At 52.3% G+C, this 27,993-nt stretch overlaps 1 protein-coding gene across 5 annotated transcripts in view; it reads left to right on the top strand.

Annotated features, from left to right (window-relative positions):
• Nucleotides 1-27,993, top strand: part of LOC119953068 (transcriptional regulator ATRX homolog) — a 608,924-nt gene that overhangs the window by 177,052 nt on the left and 403,879 nt on the right. For 2 of the 5 annotated variants that reach the window (XM_038776923.1, XM_038777008.1), the window contains one exon: nucleotides 10,120-10,175. The exons of the other annotated variants lie outside the window; for them this stretch is intronic. In XM_038776923.1, the coding sequence (XP_038632851.1) occupies nucleotides 10,120-10,175 (56 nt within the window). The remainder of the gene's footprint in view (nucleotides 1-10,119; nucleotides 10,176-27,993) is intronic. 5 annotated transcript variants of the gene reach the window in all.

The following is a 27,993-nucleotide window of genomic DNA, read 5'->3' on the forward strand; positions in this document are numbered from 1 at the left end:
GACACTCAGGTAAAACCGAGTTGGGGGATAGCGTTATTTGGGGTATCGGAGGATCCGGGACTGCAGGAGTCGAAAGAGGCCGGAGTTCTGGCCTTTGCCTCCTTGGTAGCCCGGAGAAGGTTCTTGTTATTGTGGAGGGACGCGAAGCCCCCAAGTGTGGAGGCTTGGATCAATGACATGGCGGGGTTCTTAGGTTGGAGAAGATAAAGTTTGCCTTGCGAGGGTCCTTGCAGGGGTTCTCCGGACGGTGCCAACCATTCCTTGATTTTCTCGCGGAACGTTAGGTGGAGGTCAACAGCAGCAGCAACCCTGGGGGGGGGGGGGGGGGTGCTGATTTATTTTCCTTTTTGAAAGGGGCACTTGCCCTATTTTGTTTTGAGTTGGGTGTTAATTTGTTAAACTGTTTATCGTTTTGAGGGTTAAGTTGTTTTATTTGGTTGGCATGTTGCCCTTTTCTCTTCGTATTATTTTCCTTTTTGGAGTGTTCTGTAAAACCTTTTGAAAAACTTTGAAAAAATACATTAAAAAAAAAAGATATTAACGTAGATAAGTCTCCTGGGCCGGATGGGATTTACCCCAGAATACTGAGGGAAGCAAGGAAGGAAATTGCTGGGGTCTTGACTGACATTTTTGTCTCCTCATTGGTTACAGGTGAGATCCCAAAGGACTGGAGAATAGCTAATGTGGTACTGCTGTTTAAGAAAGGTAGCAGGGATAATCCTGGAAACTTTAGGCCAGCAACCCTCACGTCAGTAGTACGTAAATTATTGGAAAGAATTCTCAGGGACAGGATTTATATCCATTTGGAAACAAATGGACTCATAAGTGCTAAACAGCATGGTTTTGTGAAGGGGAGGTTGTGCCTCACTAATTTGATTGAATTTTTTGAGAAGGTGACAAAGATGATTGATGAGGGGAGGGTGGTGGATGTTATTTACATTGACTTCAGTAAAGCCTTTGACAAGGTGCCCCATAGCAGACTGGTACAAAAGGTGAAGTCACACGGGATCAGAGGTGAGATGGTAAGGTGGATAAAGAACTGGTTCGGTCACAGAAGGCAAGGGGGAGGAGTAGAAAGGTGTTTTGCCGAATGGAAGATTGTGACTAGTGGTGTTCCACAGCGATCTGTGCTTGGGCCTTTGTCATTTGTAGTGTATATAAACAATTTGGAGGACAATGTAGCCGGTCTCATTAGTAAGTTTGAGGATGTCACCACGATTGGTGGAGTGGCAGATAGTGTTGAGGATTGTCAGAAGATACAGCAGGAAACAGATAGGTTGGAAACTTGGGTGAGAAATAGAAAATGGAGTTTAATCCGGACAAATGTGAGGTAATGCATTTAGGTAGGTCTAACATTGAGGGGAGATATACTGTAAATGGCAAAACTCTTTAGAATATAGAAAGTCAGAGAGATCAGGGCGTGCAGGCCCACATATCTTTGAAAGTGGCAACACAAGTGGACAAGGTATTCAAGAAAGCATACAGAATGCTTGCCTTCATTGGATGAGGCATCACGTATGAAAAGACAAGTCATGCTGTTGATATAAAGAACAATAGAACATTACAGCACAGTACAGGGCCTTCAGTGTTGCGCCGACCTGTGAAACCAATCTAAAGCCCATCTACACTATTCCATTATCATCCATATGTTTATCCAATGACCATTTAAATGCCCTTAATGTTGGCGAGTTGACTACTGTTGCAGGCAGGGCATTCCACGCCCTTACTACTCTCTGAGTAAAGAACCTACCTCTGACATCTGTCCTCTATCTACCTCCCCTCAAAATAAAGCTGTGTCCCCTCGCCATCACCATCTGAGGAAAAAGGCTCTCGCTATACACCCTATCTAATCCTCTGATCATCTTGTATGCCTCTATTAAGTCACCTCTTAACCTTCTCTCTAACGAAAACAGCCTCAAGTCCCTCAGCTTTTCCTCATAGGATCTTCCCTCCATACCAGACAACATATTGGTAAATCTCCTCTGCACCCTTTCCAATGCTTCCACATCCTTCCTATAATGCGGCGACCAGAACTGCACGCAATACTCCAAATATGGCCGCACCCAGAGTTTTGTACAGCTGCAACATGACCTCATGGCTCCTAAACTCAATCCCTCTACCAATAAAAGCTAACACACCATACGCCTTCTTAACAACCCTATCAACCTGGGTGACAACTTTCAGGGATCTATGTACATGGACACCGAGATCTCTCTGCTCATCCACACTACCAAGAATCTTACCATTAGCCCAGTACTCTGTCTTCCTGTTATTCCTTCCAAAATGAATCACCTCACGCTTTTCTGCATTAAACTCCATTTTCCACTTCTCAGCCCAGCTCTGCAGTCTTACCTATGTCCCTCTGTAACCTGCAACATCCTTCTGCACTGTCCACAACTCCACCGACTTTAGTGTCATCTGCAAATTTACCTCACCCATGCTTCTACGCCCTCCTCCAGGTCATTTATAAAATGACAAACAGCAGTGGCCCCAAAACAGATCCTTGTGGTACACCACTAGTAACTGAACTCCAGCTTAACATTTCCCATTAATCACCACCTTCTGTCTTCTTACAGCTAGCCAATTTCTGATCCAAACCGCTAAATCACCCTCAATCCCATGCCTCCGTATTTTCCTACCGTGGGGAACCTTATCAAACACTTTACTGAAATCCATATACACCACATCAACTGCTTTACCCTCATCCACCTGTTTGGTCACCTTCTCATATAGAACCTTGGTAAGGCCGCACTTGTATATTGCACACAAGTCTGGTTGCCACACTACCTGAAGGATATGGAGGCTTTGGAGAAGGTGCAGAGGAGGTTTACCAGGATGTTGCCTGGTCTGGAGGGTGTCAGCTATGTGGAGAGGCTGAATAGACTGTTTTCATTAGAAAGACGGAGGTTGAGGGGTGACCTGATAGAGGTCTATAAGATTATGAAGGGCATGGATAGAGTAGATGGACAGGCACTATTTCTCAGGGTGGAGGGGTCAGTCACCAGGGAACATACGTTTAAGGTCCGTGGGGCAAAGTTTAGAGGAGATGTGCAAGACAGGTTTTTTTACACAGAGGGTGGTGAGTGCCTGTGGAGGTTGTGGAAGCAGATACATTAACATATTTCAAAAGGCATCTTGACAAACACATGGATAGGATGGGTATAGAGGGATACGGCACAAGGAATTGCTGAGGGTTTGGCCAAGGTTGATATCATGACCGGTACAGACTTGGAGGGCCGAAGGGTTTGTTCCTGTGCTGTATTGTTCTTTGATGTTTGTATATCATGCATAATTACTTTAGTACTTCCTAATTTAATCCACACGCATCTCTGTGTAACTGTAAAAACTCTTTTAGGTCATTTTGATTTTCCTCCTGAAGGTAACTCAACAATTTATCCCAATTTCTTATTACTTCCTCATTGTTCAATCTAATTTGAGGAATTTCAAATTCAGAATGTCTGGATTTATCTCTTCTCCCTGAGTTACAATGACTAATACCTCCTCCTTCTTTCCTTCCCTATCAAAATACTTTTTGAGCAGATTAACATGATGTTTTATCAAATAATTAATCTCACTCAATTTCCTTTCATTTTCCCACGGCCCACTAAATCTTGCTTTTAATGTTTAACCTACCATTGGCAACAATACTAACACTTTCTCTCCACTGACAAAACTACAAATTTTGATTTCTTATCCACCTTTTTTCGTACATGTTGTGACAATTACACAGGTTTCCTCGTCAGCTCACCAACCTAGTTAATTTCTCCCTAAAGTTTGACACATAATCCAACAATGTAGGGCTGGATGCTGGATTCTCCGCCCCGCCGTGCCACATTTCAGGTTCACCCCCGCCAGCGAGCTGCTCCGTTATGCTGGACGGTCAATGGAATTTCCCATTGTGGGCTGGCCCACGCCATCAGAAAACCCCCCGGGCTTCCGGCAAAACGGAAAATCCCACTGGAGGACAATTAGCCCGTAGTCTCTGAATGCTGACTCACCAATTTCTCTTTGATCAATTTAAGCGATCCTCTCACCCCATGATCAAAAAGCAATTTGAATGGACTAAAGTTAGTTCATTCATTAGGTGCATCCCTATTTGCAAATAGTGCAAAAATAATTCCTTTATCACAATCCTCTGGATAAACCTGACCATCGGCCCTCAACATGGTCTTTAGAGTGATGCCATCTTAACGAATGCCCCTTGTGATTCCGGATGACACACAATTGAGTTTTAATTGCTTGATTCCAAATTGAATAACCTCAAATAAAATTGGATCCCTGATCTGATTGAATTTCTTTCGGTAGCCTGATCTGGAAAGAAATTTGGTTAACTCCTCTACAACCCTCTTAGCAGTAATTTTTCTTAATGGAGTGGTCTTCCAAAATCTAGTGGACACATCCATTATGGTCAAGAGATACCAATTCCCACTTTTGTTTCAGACAGGGGTCTCACGCAATCAATGAGGACCCTAGTAAAAGGTTCCTCAAACACTGGAATTAATATTAAAGGTGCCAGTTTGCTTACTACTTTCCTGTGGGCAGCACGGTAGCACAGTGGTTAGCACTGTGGCTTCACAGTGCCAGGATTCCAGGCTCGATTCTTGGCTAGGTCACTGTCGATGCAGAGTCTGCAGGTTCTCCTTGTGTCTGTGTGGGTTTCCTCCGGGTGCTCCAGTTTCTTCCCACAAGTCCCGAAAGATGTGCTCTCAGGTAATTTGGACATTCTGAATTCTCAATCTGTGGGGGCGATTCTCCGCACTCACGACGGTGCGGAGAATAGCGGGGGTCGTAAATTTTTACAGCCACGCTAGTCTGACGCCCTCCCGCTATTACCCCCCCCACGCCCGCCTCCCAACACGAATCGCTGCCCGCCGTTTTTTTACGGCGAGCAGCGATTCTCAGCTGGCCGATGGGCCGAAGTCCAGCCTTTACGACCGTTTTTAGGAACGTCAAACACCCTGGTCTGACCGTTCGTAAAACGGTCATAAGTTCACATCTTGGGAACCATGGCACTGATTGGCACGGCAGTACCACGGCCGTGCCAAGGGTGCCATGGGCCCGCGGTCGGTGCCCACCGATCGCGGGCAGCGGGTACTTACCCCGCGTACTCTTTGTCCTTCCGCCGCCCCGCTGTATCCATTCGCGGGGCGGCTGAGGGGCATCCCGGCCCGCAAATGCGCGATGACGCCATCCGCGCATGCACGGGTTGGAGTCTTCCAATCCGCGCATGCGCGGCTGATGTCATGTGAGCCGTTCAGCCGGTCGGAAACTCTGGCAAGCGGGCTTAACAAAATTCGTTAAGCCCGCGATGCCGAGTTCACGGCCGCGGCATGCTAGCCCCGACCAGGGACCAGAATCGATTCCCAGTCGGGGGGGCGGAGGCTGGCGTCAAACCCGCCCGTTTGTGACGCCAGCCTCACGATTTCTCCCGGTTTGGGAGAATCTCGCCCTGTGTACCCGAACAGGTGCTGGAATGCGGCGACTGGGGACTTTTCACAGTAATTTCATTGCAATGTAAGCCTACTTGTGACAATAAAAAAATCATTATTATTATTTAAATGTCAGTTTTTTCTCCCCTCACCATCGTCGTTCTTGTTACCTGTCAAATAGATTCCACTTCTAATTTATTCCCGGCCTGTTGAACTGGCGCCCCTCCTCTTATTGGCTCTTCGTTCACTCTGCTGTATCCCATCGACAAACAGGGTCACATTGGTCTCACACAATTACTCACTGAATGGCACCCCCCCAACACTAAATTTTAAATCAAGCTGACTATTGCTGCAAAGTTGAAAGTCTTACAAAGGGGGGATGGGCAGTGTTTAACACTGCCAGCATCATCAGCACCAGGGATTCAGGATCCACTCCAGCATTGGGTGACTGCCCACGTGGAGTTTGCACTTTCTCCCCTTTCTCTCCATGCCTGCATGGTTTTCCATGATCAATTTCCTCATCATGTTCAAGCATGTGTAGGTTAGGTGGGTATATGATTTGATTTAATTTGATTTATTGTCACGTGTACCGAAGTACAGTGAAAACCAAGGGAACGTACACAGTGCGTACATAGTGGACAAAAAGGATAATTAACAGAGTACATTGACAGATGGTACATCGACAAACTGTGATTGGTTACGGTGCGGAACATGCGGCCAAACAAAGCAAATACATGAGCAAGAGCAACATAGGGCATCTTGAATAGTGTTCTTACAAGGATCAGATCAGTCCAAGGGAGAGTCATTGAGGAGTCTTGCAGTTGTGGGGAAGAAGCTGTTCCTTTGTCTGGATGTGCGGGTTTTCAGACTTCTGTTCCTTCCACCTGATGGAAGGGTCTCAAAGAAGGAAAAACCTGGGTGGGAAAGGTCTCTGATAATGCTGTCTGCCTTCCTGAGGCAGCGGGAGTGTATACAGAGTCAATGTGGGGGGTGGCAAGCTTGTGTGAGCGTTGGGCTTCTTCTGGGCACACTGGCCTGGATGGCCCGACTGCTGCTCCGGTTGTCCAAAGTGGCACAGTGCCGACCTGTTCTGCTGCTGCTGGCCAGGTGCAGCAGGAACAGAAGGGAGGGAATCTGAGGTGCTGCTGTGTTCTGTCACCTCCCCTGCGTGAGTCACCAGCATGGGCCCCATCCCTCGAGCTCCCGATGGCTCCGGGCTAATCATTGGATGGGGTGGTGAGCGTAGCTATCCCATGAGCTCTCCCGCACCTGCAGCTGCCAGTACTGGAGGCCTGCTGCCATTTCGACCAGGGTCTGCAAGCTCGTGGCCATGGAGCCCAGGTAGTGGACCACCTGCACCTGGGACTGCACCGCATCACCCATTGACTGTGCCCCAGGTCTTGGACGCGCTGATCCATAGCCGCAACACTTTACCCCAAGACCTCCACCTTGGAAGCCCCGTGGCGATGTGTGGCCTGGGTGGCACACATAGACCAGCATCACCTCCTGCTTCTGCATGTGGTTGGACTCCTCCACCTGCACCTGAGGTGCTGGTTGCTTGCCGACAACCCCTCATGTAGTCCCTGGTTCTGCGACTGCATTTCCACGATTGATTGGACTGTCCGTTACAGAAGAATCAGACGCAGCTAGTCGCTGGGGTCAGCCCGCCCTCCACTCGTCTGCTCCTCGGGAGGTTTCCATCCCCTCCACTGCTGTACTGGAGCATCTTTGCAGTGAGCCTCTTCGCTCAAGTACCTGACATAGGAGTGTCTGTGGATGGTGAGGGTGTTGGAGATGGCTGTGATGGGAAATTGGTGTCACAATCGGACTCGAGCTCTGAGTATCCTGGGTTTCGGGGTATATAGTCATCTCCTTGTCGGTGCCGTCGTCGCTGCTCAGCTCCCAAGGGTTCTGGCTGTGGCTGAGGCTGGTCGCGAAGGACACCAGAAAGGCCTGTCACATCACCAGCGGGTCCTGCAAGACACAAGACGAGACTCATGATTAGACCGCGGGCCGGGGGTAGTGGGCATGTGGGGGATCGTGTCAGGGTGAAGGGGACCGCGGTTGCAGACCGGGAATCACAGCAGGCCGCCTCCACACCTGATGATACATCTGGGGATCCACCGAGACATAGCATAGTATTCATAAGGCCAGAAAAGTTAAGTTGGCACGGGGCAGGGCACAGTTTAGCAATAGGGTATATGTTGTCACATTAAACACCTGTTCACATTGTTACAACATGCCTCGTGCTCTGTCGATGGGCTGGACTGGGCCGGTTGCAGAGGCGGGGTGGGGACGGGGGGGGGTGGATTGGTGGATGTTGGGGTGGGCATGCTCAAGAACTAGACAGCCAGGCTCACTGTCTCCGGTGTCCCATCCCCCCCACTGTCCCAACCACCATTCCCACATTCCCAATGTCACTGTGTGATGGAATGGCCATCAGAATCACCCAGCTGGATGGTGTTTAGTGCTACCATGGGCAAGAAGTCAGATGTTGTCATACAATGTGGAGCGTAGAACTCATCGCAGAGCGGGTTTGTCATCATCTTCCATCGCATGGGGCCGAGCCGTTGTTACTGCCAACTCAGGGCACGCACCCTCGTAGTGTGGCAGGTGGTATCACGGAGGGGTAGAGTAGCTGGGGAAGGGTGATTGGGTGGAGATGGGTGGAGTGGGATGGGGTGTCCCTGCCCCTGGCTAGTCCACCCCCTCTAGTCGGTGAACCTGGAGGCGATCAAAGTGTCCTGTGCGTGTTGGCACTGGCAACATGTTATGCAGCCTCCCGTGCCTGCCTGGGCCCCATGTCCTTCCCACCCTCACCCTCCACTGCATTCTCCTCATCGGATAAAGACTGGTGTTCATCCTCCTCCTCCAGCATGTCACCCCCCCCTGCTGCGCAATGTCATGCAGGCCACAGCAACCCGGCAAGATGGAGGCGGCCCTCCCAGCGTCATACAGGAGGGTCCCTCCACAGTGTTCCAGCAACCTGTACCACATCTTCAGGATTCCAAAGCACTGCTCGATTATGCCCCCGGTCACTACAGGCGTCATTGTAGCGGGTCTCCGCGTCGATCTATGGCCTCCACGTAGGTGTCATTAGCCACGACCACAGTGGATAACTACTATCACTCAGGATCCAGCCCCCCAGTTGGGGTTGCACCTCGAAGAGGCTAGGAATCATTGAGTGTTCCAGGGTATCGCGTGCACATGTGCATGATGCACATCTGATGGTCACTCACCAGTTGCACGTTCATTGAATGGAACCCCTTTTGGTTTATGCGGAGCTGCCTGTCATCTGCAGGTGCTTATTGGGTGATGTGCATCTGGTCGATCACCACCCCAGACACAGAGCATCTTGGGGATGGCGACTGTCCCTGCTGCCCAGGCTTCACCGGGTTCCTGGTGAACCCGGTCCACAATGAAATGGATGTATTGTACCTCCTGGGCAGAGAGTGTCCATGATGGCGCGGATGCACCTGTGCATCGAGCTCGGTGCGATGCCAGACAGGTCGCCACTTGACACCTGGAAGAACCTCGTGGTATAAAAGTTCAGGGCGAAGTCACCTCGATGGCCACCGGGAGCAGATGTCCTCCTCCATTCCCCCATGGTGCCAGATGTGCCATGATTTGGCAAATATGCCGCACTGTCCCCCTGCTCAGCTAGAGTCTTTGACGGCATTCTCAGTATGGCAGGTTCTTGAATGACAGACGTGGCCATTACACACAAGGTCTCATGCAGCACCTCCTATGCACCTCCTCCTCCTCCTCCTCGGCCAGTTGATCGACATGTTCTCCATCCTCACCGTCAGTCTCCTGTTTCACTGCTGCACACCCTGCTGCTTCCTCCTCATCCTCCAGCTGCAAGGCATCCCCAAGGGCAGCGGCAACGAGAAGGAAGGCTGATTGCATTCTGCCCCCACCCGTACGGGTTACTGTGGGCATTGCCCTGGATGGGCCGCGTAATGCTGTGCTGTTGGGTGCCGGTCCGGTTTGGTGGTAGGGGGTAGTTATGACTGGATGGTGGGGTGCGAGGGTGGTGGGGTTGAGGGTTGGGCACTTTATGGCCAGTTGTATTCTGCAGAACCAGGGGCCAAAGCGGGTGGTCAGTGGCTGCATTGCAGACAATGGGGGTCCACGTCTGGACACCGTCCAAGTCCTGTGGGGAGTCACCCCATGGCCATTTCCCCCCCCCCCCCCCCCCCCCCCCCCCCCCCCCCCCCCCCCCCCCCCCCCGGCTCTGGCAGGGCAGGCCCCCACCCTATCCAGCCCGGCCAGTGTCAGGACCGGTAGCCCATGGTCACACCTCTTCTTGTCCTACCTCCTCTTTCCCCTTCATCAGTCACAGTGCCAGTTTCACGATTTTTAAAAGCACAAGTGAACCTCGCCAAAGGGAATTCGCCCTGGTGGAGGCGGAGGATCGCGGAAGCTCCAGAGAATGCCGTGTCAGGCCCGCTAATGATATGTCAGGGTGTTTACTGTACGTGCTGAGTGGAACACATTGATGCCATTGTTGAGGCACCGGAGAATTGCGATTTGCCGTGAATCTTGTGCCCGCCACGATTTCAGTGTCAAAACCGATTCTCCGCCCAATTGCATTTCCCTATTCAATGTCGGCCAATGGAGAATCCCACCCATTATCTTTGTATACCTTGCCTGATGCTAATTATTGTACTTCCGAAACATATTACAGAGCCAGAAGATATTTGCCCGAGTGGGAAATCAGATCAGTCTTGTCACAGACAAAAGGTATAAAAATGGTTACATGCTAGTGTTTTAAGCTATATGTCATGAACAGGCATTATTTCTACGACCTAGTTAATGTATTATAATTCAAGAAAGCTCTGTGTCCTTTATAGAAACATAGAAATGAGGATGAGGAGTAAGCCATGCGGTACCTCATGTTCACAATGTCCTTTCGGAAAGGAAATTTTCACCCTTGGCTGATCTGGCCTACATGTGACTTCAACTGACAGCAATGTGGTTGACCCTTAACTACCCTGGTCCAGCAAACCACTCAGTTCAGGGGCAATTAAGGATGGGCAAAAAATGGTGGCCGTACCAGTGACACCCACATTTCATGAAATAATAAAAAGAGCCTGAGTAGCATGCACAGCTGGGATCATTTAATCTAATAAGGAAGGGGAATAGGCAAGAGTGGCATAACTCGGTGACATGCATCAACTTCTCCTCCGGACGTCCCCGTCATCACAGATGTTAGTCTTCAGCCAATACGATTCACTCCACGTGATATCAAGAAACAGCTGAAGGCACTGGATACTGCAAAGGCCATGGGCCCTGACAATATTCTGGCAAAAGTACTGAAGACTTGTGCTCCAGAACTTGCTGCATCCCTCGCCAAGTTGTTTCAATGCAGCTACAACACTGGCATCTACCCGGCAATCTGGAAATTTACCCAGGTGTGTCCTGTAGACAAGAAACAGGACAAATCCAATCCTGCCCATTTCCGCCCTATCAGTCTACACTCCATCATCAGAAAAGTGATAGAAGGAGTCATTAGGCAGCAATAACTTGCTCACAAACGCTCAATTTGAGTTCCATCACAGTTACTCAGCTCCTGACCTCATTACAGCCTTGGTTCAAACATGGACAAAAGAGCTGAATGCCAGAGGTGAGTTGAGAGTGACTGCCCATGTCATCAAGGCAGCATTTGACCGAGTATGGCATCAAGGAGCCCTCTTTAAACTGGAGTCAATGGGAATCTGGGGAAAACTCTCAGCTGGTCTGGCACAAAGGAAAATGGTTGTGGTGGTTGGAGGTCAATCACCTCAGCTCGAACGTATCATTGCAGAAGTTCCTCAGGATAGTGTCCTAGACCCAACTATCTTCAGCTGCTTCATCTTTGTTTTAACTGTACTTTATTACCAACATGTATCGAAACAGGTTACAACACATAGACACCCCAGGAAACATACTTTCCAGCAATCAAATATACAGTCAAGATAAATTTTCTCCCCTTTTTCAACCTCCCTCCAACCTCTCCTCCTCCCCCCACCCCCCTGCAAAGAACAGCTTCTCAAATACAGTCACAAACATCGCCCACCTTTTCTCAAACCCCTCTGCAGAGCTCCTTAACTCACGCAGGAAGTCGTACAGGTCACCCAACCAAGCCGCTATCCCCGGTGGCGATGCCAATCGCCACTCCAGTGAAATTCGCCGCCGTGCAATCAGAGAGGTGAAGGCCATAACATCGATCTTCCGCCTCTCCATGAGCTCCGGCTTCTCTGAAACCCCAAATATCGCCACCAAAGGGTCTGGGTCCACCTCCTCCTCCACTATCCTGGCTAAGACCGCGAACACTTCCACCCAGATTCTTCCCAATTTTTCACAACCCCAAAGCATGTGCGCGTGATTTGCTAGCCCCCGCCCACACCTGTCACACTCATCTGCTACCCCTTGAAAGAACCCACTCATTCTCATTCGAGTCATATGTACCATGTGCACCACCTTAAACTATATCAGGCTCATCCTTGCAGAGTAGGAGGTCCCATTTACCATATGCAGTGCCTCACTCCATACTCCCCAATTGATCTCCCTTCCCAACTTTGCTTCCCATTTCTCCTTGGTCTTCACCGTCCCTGCTCCCCCAGCCACTTGTATATATCCCCAATTCTTTCCTCCCCTTCCACACCCAGAAGCAGCAGTCTCTCCAGCAAAATGTATCCCGACAACCTAGGGAACCCCCCTCTATACCTTTCGCGCAAAGTCCCTAACCTGCAGATACCTGAACTCACTCCCCCTCAGCAGCTCTACCTCTCCTTTAGCTCCTCCAGACTGACAAACCCTTCATCCAAATATAGATGCCTCACCTTGACCAGCCCCACTTCCCTCCACCTCCTATATACACTAGCCATTCCCCCTGGCTCAAACCCATGATTCCCGCACAGCGGCGTTAACATCGGCATCCCTTCCACCCTAAAATGCCTCCTCAACTGATTCCATATATTCACCGTGGACTGCACCACCAGGCTCCCTGAATACCTACTCGGAGCCATTGGCAACGCTGCCTTCACCATAGCCCTCAAACTAGACCCCTTACAAGATTTCTCCTCCCTCCTAACCCACTCAATCCCTTTTCCTTCCCACCATCACCGCACCTTAACCACATTGGCCGCCAAATAATAATGAAGCAGGTTCGACAACACCAACTCCCCTGCTGCCTCTGCTTCTGTAGAAGGGTCCTCCTGACGCTCGGCACCTTCCCCACCCATACAAAGTCTGAAATGATCATGTCTGATGTCTGAAAAAAGGCCTTTAGTGTAAAGATCGGTGGATTCTGAAAAATAAACAAGAACCTCAGCAGAATATTTATTTTCACCACTTGGACCCTCCCCGCCAACATCAACTACAGTGTATCACACTTCTTAAGATCCTCCCTGACTTCACCACCAGCTTTGTTAAGTTCCACTTATGGAGCCCTGTGCATTCCCTTACTACCTGAATCCCCTATACCTCTCCCTCACTACCGTAAATGGCATTCCCCTAATTTTGCCCGCCGTCCCAGTTCATTCAACGGGAAAACTTCACTTTCGCTACATTCAGTTTCTATCCCGAGAACCCTCCAAACCTCGCCAGCAGGCCCATAATCCTTCCCATACTCTCCAGCGGATCCGAAGCATACAGCAACAGGTCATCGGCTGGAGCAACACCCGATGCTCCCTGTGCCCCCTTATAATCCCCTGCCATTCCGCTGACCCTCTGAGAGCCATCGCCAAATTCTCTATGACCAGCAAAAACAGTAACAGCGGCAGAGGGCACCCTTGTCTCGTACTATCAGCCATGATTGAATGGCGGAGCAGACTCGATGGGCCGAGTGGTTTAATTCTGCTCCTATGGTCTTATGTTCTTATGGTACCCCTGTGTAAGTCAACGCTTCGTAAACTCATATTATTCACCCTCACACTTGGCTTTGGTGCCACATACAGCACCACACCCATGCCACAAATCTCGGCCCAAACCTTCCCAAAATCTCAAACAAGTACCGCCACTCCACCCGATCAAATGCCTTCTCCACATCCATGGACACCACCACTGATATCAGAGCGCCCGACGGATTCATCACTACATTGAACAGCCGTTTTATATTACTTGAGAGCTGCCTGCCCTTCATAAAACCTGTTTGATCTTCTGCAACCACCCCGGGACCCGCCGCCCCCCCCATCAATTTAGCCAATACTTTCACATCCGTGTTCAATAGTGATAAGGGCCTATATGACTCACATTCCACCGGGTCCTTCCCCTTTTTTGGGATTACCGTGATTACTGCCTGCGACATCAGCTCCCCCTTCTCCAGTGCTTCATTTACCGCCCCCAAAGATGTGGTGCTAGGTCCATCGCAAATTCCTCATAAAATTCCGCCAGGTCCCCTTCCGACCCTGGGGCCTTTTCCGACTTCATACCCCTAATACTATCCAGCACCTCCCTCAGACCCAGGGGCTCCTCCAATGCCTGCTTCTGTGCTTCCTCCACCTGGGGAAATTCTAGTTCATCCAAAAACTGCCCGAAGACCCCCTCCTTTCTCCCAGGTCTGACTTGTACAGCCTCTGGTAGTACTCCCTTTGTTTATCTTCCCGTCTCTGACACCACATCCCCAGCCCCAGTCCATATCTGTAATATTTCGCTGGACGCAGCTTGCCTCTATAGCTGGTGCGCGAGCATGTGGCTCACCATCTCTCCATAATCATATGGCATCCCTCTTGCCCGACGCAGTTGCCCTACCGCCCTCCCTGTTGGCAACCTGTCAAACTGCCCCTGCAACATTTTACTCCTTGACAATCCCTCCATCCTGGTCACGAGATGGTCATGTTCCTCCCTCCTTTCTCTATCCCCACGAGCCTCAAACAAACAAATTCCTCCCCGGACCACTGCCTTCACTGCTTCCCAAAAAATGGCTGCCGACACCTCTCCATTCTGATTCACATCCACATACTCCTTACTTGCTACCTGCACCTTATCACAAAAACCTCCATCCACCAACAACCCCGAATGAAACCTGGCCTCTGCTCTCGTCCAGATCTAAACCAAATCGCCAGACAATGTGGTGCATGGTCTGAGATAACAATCCCCACATACTCGACCCCCTCCAGTCCAACCAAAAACTCCCGACTCACTACAAACGAATTAATCCTCGGATACACCTTATAGACATGTAAAAAGAAGGAATACTCCTTTCCCCCTGAGTTCTGAAAGCGCCATGGATCCACCAGACCCATCCTCTCCATAAACCCCCAACTCCCTTGCCATTCATACCCTACCCATCGACCTGGGGCCGGACCCATCCACCCTTGGCTCCAGGACACAGTTAATCTGCTCCCATGATCAACTGGTGCCTAGCCAAATCGGGGATTGCTGCCAGAAACCCCCGATGAAACCCACATCATCCCAATTTGGACCATACACATTTACCAACAGCACCAGCTCCCCTTCCAATACCCCACTCAAAGACATATCTCCCACCCAGATCCCTCACCTTCTTCGCACTCACAAATCTCAACCTTTTGTTCATTAAAATCGCCACTTCCCTTGATTTCAAATCAAACCCCTAGTGGAAAACCTTCCCGACCCACCCCTTCCTTAACCTAAACTGATCCTTCACACAGAGGTGCATCTCCAGCAGAATGACCACCTCTGCTTTCAAGCTCCTGAGGTGCGCGAACAGGCGCAACCTTTTAACCGACCCATTCAGCCCCCGGACATTCCACGTTACCAGCCTTACCAGAGGCTTACTGATGAGACCATCAATTCACGCGACACGTGGTTAGAAGCGAACAGTGGTTTTAATCGTCTAACAACAGAGCCTGCCTGTGACAAGATGAACTCTTGATGAACTGGCAGGCAGGCTCACAACGGCAACCTTTATACTTCTGGTTAGGGGGAGGAGACATGGGTGGAGCCAAGGGTGGAGCCCAGTACAAGCTCCTCATCTCCCCCTATGGGTAGAGCCGCGCAACTACACATGATCTGATACAAGGTACAGGCTCAACACATGCTGTACAATACAGTGTGGATTATTAGTGTTTATAATTCACCACACGTACGCCTCCTAGTCCCGTCTACCGTTCGTCATCTTCCCCACGTAACACCTGCCCCCTTAATTCCACGCTATACCTAGCTCATCCTAGATGGCCCCCTTTTCCGTCTCTAACCATGTCATCGCTCCCCCCCCCCGCCATGTCGTAATAACCTCCGCCCCCTCCCCCCTTCCCATCCCCCTCCCCACTTCCCCTTCCCCCCCCCCTCCCCCCGGCCATCCCTCTCGGCCTTCTCCCCACCACCTCACTTCTGATCACCAGCATCACCTGCTCGTGTGACAACCCCTGCCCAAAGGCATCTCCCACTGACCTCCCCTCCCCCCACTCCTCAGCTCAAGGAAGAAGTCTCCCTGCTGACCTTACCCTCTCCCACTCAAACAAAGACTTCTCCTGAATCCCAGGCCGCCTCCTCCAAAAGCAAACAAACAAATGCTAAGCACAAACAGTCTCATAAAACAGGAGGGGGAGGGATAGGAATATCCATCCCCACATAAACGTTTCACCCCTACCACCCCTTACAATGTCAACAGCAAACCCAAAATAGGACCCCCTCCAAACAGAGGGGGTGAAAATCCGCTAATCCCTACCCCAACTTTGAACATTTTCCCAACCATTACAAAGTGTCAGCCACCCCGGTTCCCAAGCATTGTCCACTCAGTTCTCTCCCAGTTTATACTCCTTAATGAAGTCTTCAGCCACTTTTGGGGTCTCAAAATAACAAGCCATAAATTTGCAGGGTAAAGCACCCCAAACCTGATCTGTTACTGGTACAGCAACACCTTGGCCTTGTTGAACTCTGCCCGCCGCATCGCAACTTGGCTCCAATGTCCTGATAAAATTGGGCCTTGTTCCCTTCCCACTCGCAGGTGTGCTTCTCCCTGGCCCAACTCAAAATCTTCTCTTTCTCCACAAATTTGTGGAGGGTCACGATCACCACCCGCGACTGCTCTCCAGCTCTAGGCTTCGGCCTCATGGGCTTGCGTACTCGGTCCACTTCAGGGACCTTCTCTAGCACCCCTTCCGCCACCAGCCCCACCAGCATCTGTGAGACATACCTCGTGGCACTCACACCTTCCACTCCTTCAGGCAGGCCCACTATTCGCATGTTCTGCCTTCTTGAGGTATTCTCCTGCTCCTCCACCTTTGCCCTCAACGTTTTACAAAGGTCCCCTAGGAGCACCTCCGCCTCCACAGCCACCACACGATTGCTGTGGTCCGAGATCACTTCTTCAATCTCTGGGGCCTTGCACCTTGCACCCTTCCCCTCAGCCATCCTAATACTGGCTGCTGCAGCACAGGTTTCCTCCAACTCTTTGACCAGGTCTCTCACCGTCTTCTGCCGGGTTTGGTAACCAGCGGACATACCACTCCCAGGGGAAACTACTCCTCCAACCTTCACCTACACCTTTTCATCAAAATTCCATGCAGTATCGGGTAAAAAGAACTCTTTCCTGAGCCTTGAAGGTTAGGTGGGGTTGCGGGGATGGGGTGGCGGCACAGGCTTCAGTGTGGTGCTCTTTCCAAGTCTATCTCCTCTTTCTTCTCATCAGCCACAACACCGGTTTCACAACTTTTAAAAGCACAAGTGTACCTCGCCGTTGGGAAAGCGGCCCATTGGAGACGGAGAATCGCAGAGGCCCTGGATAATACCGGGTTGGGCCCGCTTATGATATGCCAGAGGTGTTTACTGTACATGACGTCTGGAATGCAGTGACGCTGCTGTCGAGGCGACAGAGAATTGCGATTTGGCGTGTGATCAGCGTTTGCTGCGAAGATGGCGTCAGAGCCGATTCTCTACCCAATTGTGTTTCCCGATTCCAGAGTCGGCCAATGGAGAATCATGGCCTATTTGTTTGATACATCAGAGGATGCAGAGGCTTTCATCAAGGAACAAGGACTTTGACTTCATTGAAAGGGTTTAAATGGGAGATTAATGGGTGTCGATTGGAAGGGTTTGTTTTGGGATGTTTCAGTATTCTGTATATATTTGGAATTTCTTGTTCTGTATTGAGGGGGCGGGAGTGTCCAGTGTACATGTTGTTTGGGGAGGGATGGGGGGGCTGAAATGTAGTCGGGGGTAATGGTTAAGGTAGCAATACAGGGCAGCACGGTGGCGCAGTGGGTTCGCCATGGTGCCGAGGTCCCAGGTTCGATCCCAGCTCTGGGTCATTGTCTGTGTGGAATTTGCACATTCTCCCTGTGTTTGCGTGGGTTTCGCTCCCACAACCCAAAGATGTGCAGGATAGGTAGATTGGCCACACTAAAATTGCCCCTTAATTGGAAAAAATGAATTGGGCACTCTAAATTTATTTTTTTAAATGTTTTAAAATTCATTTTTTTAAAAAGGCAGCAATACAGATAATACATGGCACATGGTGGGATGGTGAGAGATGAAAGAGCTTTGATTTTGGTTCTTCCTTTGCAGCAGAGGCTGGTGGGAAGCTTCTCATTTATTTTGTTCTTTATTTGTGGGTCCTGGCGGAGGCTACTTCACTCGCAAGCAGCTCTTAGCTAGTGAACGGGAGTGAATTTGGAGTAGAGACTGCAGCCTGTTGGACCCGATTAGACGTGTTTTGATGAGCCTAGCCTCTTTGTTTGGTGGTGGGAGATGTTTGGCAAAGAGGGAGTATTGTTCTTTGGTAGGTAGTCTGAAGGTTTTTAAGTTTGGGGGTGGGAGGTGACCAGAGGTTTTTCTTTGTCTCTTTCTTTGGGATTGGAGGCCACCTTGAGTGGTCCTGGGTCGAGGAATTTGGAGTAAGGGCATCAGGATTGAAATGGCTGAATTGAGAGGGAGAGGGCGGGTGGGAGGCCCCCCGATCAGACTAGTCACGTTGAAGTTAGAGGCGTGGTCGTGCCGAGTGAAAAGATTAAGAGTTTTCTCTCATCTGAAGAATGATATGTTGCTTATGCAGGAGACGCTCCTGCAGCTGAGGGATCAGTCTAGGCTCCAGAAGGGTTGGGTGAGCCAGGTGTTCCACCTGGGCTTCAACAGCAGAGCCCAGGTGTGGCAATTGTGATTGACAAGAGTCTCATCACCCGTAGCATTACCTGGTCGAAGTCGATGCTGCAGGGAAGACCTCACCTCGTGAATATTTGCTGCACTAGGATGTCAGCCATGGCCTTGACCATGTTAGTGCAGGTTGGAAAGGCCTCCACCCACTTACTAAAAGTACCTCAATGACCAGGATATACTTGTAACCTCCCACACTGGCGGCAGGGGACCAATATAGTCAATCTGGAGATTCGTCCAGGGGCCTTGCACGGGACGGGTATGTCTCAATTCCCATTGTGACCATACTTACCGGGATTATTCTGTGCACATATTATATAATAATGTCTGAGATCTTGCTCGAGAGTTGGCCATCAGCTCAACCTCTTAATTTAATTTGCTGACTGTGGTCACTGCATCACGATGGCCCCGGACATAGTGATTTTGGAAAATAATTTGATTGTGGTCCCTGGTCGGAACCACACAATGGCCATCTTTAATCTCTAGTCCATCCTGAATGGAGAGTGTGTTTCGCCACTTTTGTGAAGGAGGCGAGGCATGCCCCTTTCTGAATCTGTTTCAGGTCTTGGTTGCTGCTTTGGGCGTGTTTAAGGTCTTCGACCTTGGTCTGCTGACAATTACAGCTTCAATACGTTCGGTAACTGGGTTGCCAAAAGTTTCCTTCTCGGCTCCTTGTTTAGCTAATTCATCCACTTTTATGTTCCCAAGTGGGGAGGTGTAGGGGGCCCTAAACTTTAATGATGCCGTACTCATGGCCTTGGGCATTTGAAAAATGAATCTCAATAAGAGCTCTGATGGCAGAGGTTTCTAGCTGCCGAGTTGAAACCCCTTGCTTCCCACAGGGACATCAAGGCTGTTAAATTATTGCAGACATACATACTGTCTGAGTGTATATCTGCCGGGGTGGGGAACAGGTCAGGGTGGCTGACCGTGTAAGCTGTGGCTGCCAACTCTGCAACCTGACCACTCATATGTGGGACGTTTTGAGGCTATTTCCCTCAGTGGCTTGCCTTCCTGATCTTCCACATAAATGTCCCATCCTGTTTCCCTATTCCCTCCTCGACCATGGAAGATCCTTCTCCATAAATTTTTGGACTGTGACTGACTTAGCTGATTCCCTTTGTACCCCGCCCCCCCCTCGCAAGAAACAGCCTCTTGGGGTCATTTATTGCCAGAATCTGGCATTCATGGAGCTCCCCTCCGGAGGTTATGTTGTCTGCTCAGAAGGTGGGGACTCGGGTATCATTCACTGCAATGTCCCGGCTCTGGAGCACAAATGCCCATCGTGCGATCCTGTTTGGGCTAACCGTCCCATCTTTGATCCGCCCATTCAGCAGTAGTTGCATGGGGGGGGGGGGGGGGGGGGGGGGGAGTGTTCTGTTCGGATGGAAAGGGGGATCAAGCCGACGACATAGTTAAAATGATGTACGTCCCAAAAAATATGATAACAGGTATGCCTTGCATCCCAAGAAGCTTTATTCGACCTGAGTTAGTATGCGGGAAGCACAGGCTATTGGGCCGAATTGGCAATGTTGATCCTGAAGGAACATGGCTGTCAGTGGCCATTACCTTAAAGGCAAATGGAAGATCCGAGTCAGGCACTTGCAGGGCAGGGACTTGTGTAAAGGGTTGTATCGGTTCGGTCCAGAACCATGGGGGGTTTTCCGTCGGAGCTATGAAAGAGTGGGGGTGGGGGGGGAGTGGCTTTGGTGGCAAAACCGTTGACGTGGTTTTGGCAGTAACCCACCAGGCCTAGAAAGGAGTGTAACAAACTCACGTCCTTTGGTCGGGAAAGCCATGTTCCAGATTCAATTTGCCTCCTTTCAATCCCCTCTATCACTACCGTACCCAAATAGGAAACTTATGGTCTCATGATGTGAGCTTTCTTGGAATTTACCTTTCATCCTAATGTAGTGGGGAGCTTCAGTAGTCCCTTTAATAGTTTAAGGTTTTCCCCTCTGCTTTCAGTTTGTAGGATGTTATGGGCCAGGGTTTAGAGAACCCGACAGTGTATCATGGAGTTCACCTGACCCACAACTTTTAATAGATTGTGGTATGGGGAGCACACGGCCCACTCAACACGTGTAGTACACCAGAAACGGAAAAGTATTTTTTAAAAGCAAAACAATGTTTATTCTATGAACTCCTTTTTGAAACATACAGTGAACATCGTAGCAACAACAACATCCGGAAGACAAAAGAAACACCTTTCAACAGAAGCACATTCGGTTTACATTCACTACTGAGAACATTTATAATTCTGAATTCACCAAATGATTAAGAGATAGTATTTTCATGGCAGAGACATCAACAGTACAGCTGCTCTGTCTAACTTCAGCTCCAACACTGAAAACATAACTAAAACACACCCTGCAGAGACTTCCGGTGGCGGCAATGACGTAGGAAGCCGCACATTTGGGAGCTCCCGTTTTAAACAGACTTTTCGGCTCTCTTTAGAGCCCAAAATGGAAATTTTTCGACGTCTCCCGGTGGGAGAAGGTGTGCTGATCGACTTTCCCCGCAGTCCATGACTCGAACTCGGAGTGGAAAGGGGGAAAAAACGGCAGCAGCTCCCCAGAAGAAACGAGGGAAGGAATCCAAGATGGCGGCCGGCGGAGCTCCAGAGGAGTGGAAGCAGTGGGCCCTGGAGCAACAATCTGCTCTCCTGCGCTGTTTTGCAGACTTCAAGGCTGAGGTACTGAGCTCTCTGTAGGAAACGAACAGAAGGCTCTCGGAGATTCAGACGACCCAGGGTGCTGCCATCAAGGAGTTGCAGACGCAGGCCACTGAACGAGAGGAAGAGGCCGGGATCCTCGTGAGTAAGGTGGAGGGACACGAGGCACTCCACAAGAAGTGGCAAGAACGCTTCGAGGAGCTTGATCACCGCATGAGGCGGAAAAATCTGCGGATCTTGGGCCTTGCAGAGGGGCTGGAGGGGTCGGACCTGACAACCCACGTGGCTACGATACTGAACTCACTAGTGGGGGCAGGGTCTTTCCATCTGCCCTTGGAGCTGGAGGGAGCACACAGAGTACTGGCCAGGAGGCCTAAGGAGAATGAACCCCCGCGTGCGGTGCTGGTGAGGTTCCACCGGTTCAGTGATCGGGAGTGTGTGCTGCACTGGGCCAAGAAGGTGAAGAGCAGCAATTGGGAGAATGGGGTAGTACGGATCTACCAGGATTGGAGTGCGGAGGTGGCTAAGCGGCGGTCCGGGTTTAATCGGACGAAAGAGGTGCTTCACAAGAAAAAGAAAAAGTTCGGAATGTTGCAGCCTGCGCGCCTGTGGGTAACTTATTCGGACCGGCATTATTATTTTGATTCCCTGGAGGAGGCATGGGCCTTCGTGTGTGTGATGATATGATCTGCATACTCGTCTGTCATTGGGCCAGAACGTCGGCTTACCATTGGTCCTGGTCGGTCATGTGCCTCTCGACCGATTGGCCGAGAGGCTGAGTTAACCACGCCTCTATCAACGAGGTATAAATGCTCAGAAGCCTGACGATCGTTCCTTTCCACTGTAGACGATCGCCAGGCTGTGTTCTAGTTAATTAAAGCCTGACATTGGTAAATCACTCGCCTCGCGTGCAATCGATGGTGCATCAATTTAATTAACTACAACTTTGAAGATGGAGTTCCGCATCAAGCCCGAATGCCTCCGCATCAGCCCGCAAACTCCGAACTCTACAGAACTTTTCAAACTCTGGCTGACTTGCCTCGAAGGGTTCCTGGCATCTACAACCACCCCCCCCACCGGGGCACAGAAGCTGCACGTCCTCCACTCCAGCGTGGGTATTGCCGCTTACTCAATAATCGAAGACGAAACAGATTATGATGACGCTATACGGAAGCTAAAAGGACAATTCCTCAAACCGATCAACAGGGTATTCGCTCGACATCTGCTGGCCACCAGAAAGCAGGTCCCCGGTGAGTCTCTAGACCAATACGCCCGGGCCCTCTGTGCCCTGGGGAGAGGTTGCGCCTGTGAAGCGGTGTCCGCTACAGAGCACATGGAGCTACTCGTCAGAGACGCTTACGTGGCTGGGATGCTGTCTCCCGTGATCCGCCAGCGGATGCTGGAAAGAGACGAACTCAGTTTAACGGAGACACTGACTCTCTCCGCCTCCCTGGAGGTCGCAGATCTAAGCGCTCGCACCTATGACCCTGGCCAGGCCGCCTCCTGGCACGCTTCCCACCAGCTACCCACCGCTCCCGGCCTCCCTCAGGCTTGTGCCGCGGGGCGCCCCGATAAATCCGCGGGGCCCCGCTGCTACTTTTGTGGGTACGCTAAGCACCCTCGCTCGCGCTGCCCAGCCCGCTCCGCCCTCTGTAAGAGCTGCGGGAAGAAGGGCCACTACTCCACGGTCTGCCAGGCCAAATCGCTGGCTGCAGCGCTTCTGGAAGCTGCACAGCACTCTCCCCCCCTCCCCCAGGCCTCTGCAAACGGCCTGTGTGCCTCCATCTCTCCCCCAGGGCCGCCCCAGCCGCTCCCGACTCGCGCCCCGCCGGCCGACATGCGCACCTCCCCGGCCCCTCCAGGCCTCTGCCTGCCCGCCGCGCACATTTCTCCCCCCCGCCCCCGGGCCCCGGCGCCCGACCGGCTCGCCTCTCCGGGCCCCCCCTGGTCCCTGCCTGCCCGCAGCGGCCCTGCTTCCCTCGCTCCCGGACCCCGGCTCCCCCCACCCCCGGGCCCCGGCGCCCGACCGGCTCACCTCTCCAGGCCCCCCGGTCCCTGCCTGCCCGCAGCGCGACTCGGCTCCCCCCCGCCCCGGCCCCCCGCACCCGGCCCGCGCGCCTTACCTCCGCCCACAGCTGATGCACCTAGCCGGCGTCCTGGAGCCGGCTTCCGTATCCCCACAGCTGATGCACCTAGCCGGCGTCCTGGACCCGGCTTCCGCATCCCCACAGCTGATGCACCTAGCCGGCGTCCTGGAGCCGGCTTGTGCATCCCCGCAGCTGATGCACCTAGCCGGCGTCCTGGAGCCGGCTTCCGCATCCCCACAGCTGATGCACCTAGCCGGCGTCCTGGACCCGGCTTCCGCATCCCCACAGCTGATGCACCTAGCCGGCGTCCTGGAGCCGGCTTGTGCATCCCCGCAGCTGATGCCGGTCACTCACCTCTTGGAGCCGGCCTGCGCGCCTCTCCGCTCACAGCGCCGGCAACGCTAGCTCCGCCTCCAGCGGCCACGAGGGCTTCCTGGGCGCCGCCATCTTGGGGTGCCGACCCCACGTGCGGGTCCTGGGCGCCGCCATCTTGGGGAACAGACCTCACCTGGGGATCCTGGCCACCGGCTTCCACATCTGCCACGCAAGGTCCCTCCAGCATGGAATCGGACAGCGACGACGGATTTTCTCCACGGCTCGCGGCCGTTCACCCCTCATATGGATCCTGGCCACCGACTTCCACATCTGCCACGCAAGGTCCCTCCAGCATCGACTCGGACGGCGACGACGGGATTTCTCCACGGCTCGCGGCCGTTCAACTCGACCAGTCTCATCCACGCACGCTCGCCAAAACGACTACGCTGATCCACCTCAACGGCAACAAGACGGACTGCCTGCTGGACTCCGGGAGCACGGAAAGCTACGTTCACCCTGACACGGTAAGACGCTGCGCGCTCCCTGTCCATCCCGTAACACGCAAAATCGGTTTAGCCTCAGGTTCGCACTCCGTCCACATCACCGGGTGCTGCATCGCGGACCTCACGGTCCAAGGGAAGGTTTTTAAAAATTATAAATTCCTTGTCCTCCCTGACCTTTGCGCACCGGCACTCCTAGGACTGGACTTCCAGTGCAACCTGCAGAGCTTGACTTTTCAATTCGGCGGCCCTATACCCCCCCTCACTGTCTGCAGCCTCGCGTCCCTCAAAGTAGACCCTCCCTCCCTGTTTGCTAACCTCACCCCCGATTGCAAACCCGTCGCCACACGGAGCAGACGGTACAGCACCCAGGACCGATCCTTCATCAGGTCCGAGGTCCAGAGGTTGCTGACGGAAGGGGTCATCGAGGCCAGCAACAGTCCCTGGCGAGCCCAAGTGCTGGTGGTCCGGACGGGGGAGAAAAACCGGATGGTCATCGATTATAGCCAAACCATCAATCGGTTTACGCAACTGGACGCGTATCCTCTCCCCAGTATCTCTACCATGGTAAACGAGATCGCGAGATACAAGGTCTTCTCAACTGTGGACCTTAAGTCCGCTTACCACCAGCTCCCCATCCGCGCGAGTGACCGACTGTACACCGCGTTCGAGGCTGACGGGCGCCTCTACCACTTCCTTAGGGTTCCGTTTGGCGTCACGAATGGGGTCTCGGTCTTCCAAAGGGAGATGGACCGAATGGTCGACAAGTACGGATTACAGGCTACCTTCCCGTACCTTGATAATGTCACCATCTGCGGCCACGACCAGCAGGACCATGACGCCAACCTCCAGAAATTCCTCCAAACTGCAAAACTCCTTAACCTCACGTACAATAAGGATAAATGCGTGTTTAGCACCGACCGCCTAGCCATCCTCGGCTACGTAGTGCGTAACGGAGTTATAGGCCCCGACCCCGAACGCATGCGCCCCCTGATGGAACTCCCTCTCCCCAATACCCCCAAATCCCTCAAACGCTGCCTAGGGTTTTTCGCATACTACGCCCCCGATTGCAAACCCGTCGCCACACGGAGCAGACGGTACAGCACCCAGGACCGATCCTTCATCAGGTCCGAGGTCCAGAGGTTGCTGACGGAAGGGGTCATCGAGGCCAGCAACAGTCCCTGGCGAGCCCAAGTGCTGGTGGTCCGGACGGGGGAGAAAAACCGGATGGTCATCGATTATAGCCAAACCATCAATCGGTTTACGCAACTGGACGCGTATCCTCTCCCCAGTATCTCTACCATGGTAAACGAGATCGCGAGATACAAGGTCTTCTCAACTGTGGACCTTAAGTCCGCTTACCACCAGCTCCCCATCCGCGCGAGTGACCGACTGTACACCGCGTTCGAGGCTGACGGGCGCCTCTACCACTTCCTTAGGGTTCCGTTTGGCGTCACGAATGGGGTCTCGGTCTTCCAAAGGGAGATGGACCGAATGGTCGACAAGTACGGATTACAGGCTACCTTCCCGTACCTTGATAATGTCACCATCTGCGGCCACGACCAGCAGGACCATGACGCCAACCTCCAGAAATTCCTCCAAACTGCAAAACTCCTTAACCTCACGTACAATAAGGATAAATGCGTGTTTAGCACCGACCGCCTAGCCATCCTCGGCTACGTAGTGCGTAACGGAGTGATAGGCCCCGACCCCGAACGCATGCGCCCCCTGATGGAACTCCCTCTCCCCAATACCCCCAAATCCCTCAAATGCTGCCTAGGGTTTTTCGCATACTACGCCCAATGGGTTCCCAACTACGCGGACAAGGCCCGTCCCCTCATGCAAACCACGACCTTCCCGCCGTCGACGGAGGCCTGCCAGGCCTTTAGCCGCATCAAAGCGGACATCGCAAAGGCCACGATGCGTGCCATCGACGAGGCCCTCCCCTTCCAGGTCGAGAGCGACGCTTCAGAAGTAGCTCTGGCGGCCACCCTGAACCAAGCGGGCAGACCCGTGGCCTTCTTCTCCAGAACTCTCCAGGCTTCCGAACTCCGCCACCCATCTGTGGAAAAGGAAGCCCAGGCCATAGTCGAAGCCGTGCGACATTGGAGGCACTATTTGGCCGGCAGGAGGTTTACCCTCCTCACAGACCAACGGTCAGTAGCCTTCATGTTTGATAATGCACAAAGGGGCAAGATCAAAAATGACAAGATTTTACGGTGGCAGATCGAGTTGTCCACGTACAACTATGATATCTTGTATCGTCCTGGGAAGCTCAATGAGCCTCCTGATGCCCTGTCCCGCGGTACCTGCGCCAGCGCGCAGATAGACCGCCTCCGCTCCCTCCACGCAGACCTCTGCCATCCAGGGGTGACCCGCCTACACCACTTCATTAAGGCCCGCAACCTGCCCTACTCTATCGAGGAAGTCAGGACAGTAACCCGTGACTGCCACATCTGCGCCGAGTGCAAACCGCACTTCTACCGCCCCGAGCGCGCACACCTGATCAAAGCATCCCGCCCCTTTGAACGTCTCAGCATTGACTTCAAGGGGCCCCTTCCCTCTAACAACCGCAACATTTCCTTCCTGGCGGTTATCGACGAACACTCCCGCTTCCCCTTCGCCATTCCCTGTCCCGACATGACCACATCGACCGTCATTAAGGCCCTACTCTCCATCTTCTCACTGTTCGGCTACCCCGCGTACATTCACAGCAATCGGGGGTCCTCATTTATGAGCGACGAGCTGCGTCAATTCCTGCTTGACAGGGGCATCGCCTCTAGCAGGACGACCAGCTATAACCCCCGGGGTAACGGACAGGTCGAGCGGGAGAATGGTACCATCTGGAAGACCATACTACTAGCCCTCCGGTCTAGAAATCTCCCTATTTCCCGATGGCAAGAGGTGCTCCCCGATGCACTGCACTCTATCCGCTCACTCCTCTGTACTGCAACTAATCAGACACCTCATGAGCGTCTTCTTGTTTTCCCCAGGAAGTCGTCCTCCGGATCCCCTCTCCCGACGTGGCTGGTCACCTCCGGACCCATCTTGCTCCGGAAGCATGTGCGGGTGCACAAGTCCGATCCGTTGGTGGAGCATGTCCAGTTACTCCACGCTAACCCGCAGTATGCGTATGTGGAGTACCCCGACGGTCGGCAGGACACGGTCTCCCTCCGGGACCTGGCACCCGCCGGCGTGCAGCCCCCCCCCACCACAGACCCACCCCCTCCCCTTTTTCACCCCAGCACCCCACTCAGCTTCCCCATCCCTCATCCATGGCGTCTCCGCAGCCAGCTCAGGTGACGGAGACTACTCGAGGTCTATCGCTCCCGGACTCCAGGACATCAGCAGGACCATCAGCCGATCCGACGACACCTCCTCCACTACGGCGCTCGGCCAGGACGTCAAGGACCACCAAACGACTGATCGAATCCATCTAGAGTTCTACGGTCCCATGGACTTCCTTTTGTAAATATTGTTATGTCTGGGCCAGTGGCAAGCCCCCAAATTCGACAAGGGGACGGAGAGAAAATTATTCTCCCGACGGCTACTCATATCATCAGTTCTTCCCCCCCCCCCCCCCCCCCGGGTCTCGTTCACCCCCCCCCCCCGCCTTCCTTCTCTGTAAGGGGTGAATGTGATGATATGATCTGCATACTCGTCTGCCATTGGGCCAGAACGTCGGCTTACCATTGGCCCTGGTCGGTCATGTGCCTCTCGACCGATTGGCCGAGAGGCTGAGTTAACCACGCCTCTATCAACGAGGTATAAATGCTCAGAAGCCTGACGATCGTTCCTTTCCACTGTAGACGATCGCCAGGCTGTGTTCTAGTTAATTAAAGCCTGACATTGGTAAATCACTCGCCTCGCGTGCAATCAATGGTGCATCAGTGCGGACGGAGAAACTGGACTTGAACTAGGGGTTGGAG

Source organism: Scyliorhinus canicula, chromosome 1 (assembly GCF_902713615.1).
Source record: "Scyliorhinus canicula chromosome 1, sScyCan1.1, whole genome shotgun sequence".
Classification (NCBI taxonomy): domain Eukaryota; kingdom Metazoa; phylum Chordata; class Chondrichthyes; order Carcharhiniformes; family Scyliorhinidae; genus Scyliorhinus; species Scyliorhinus canicula.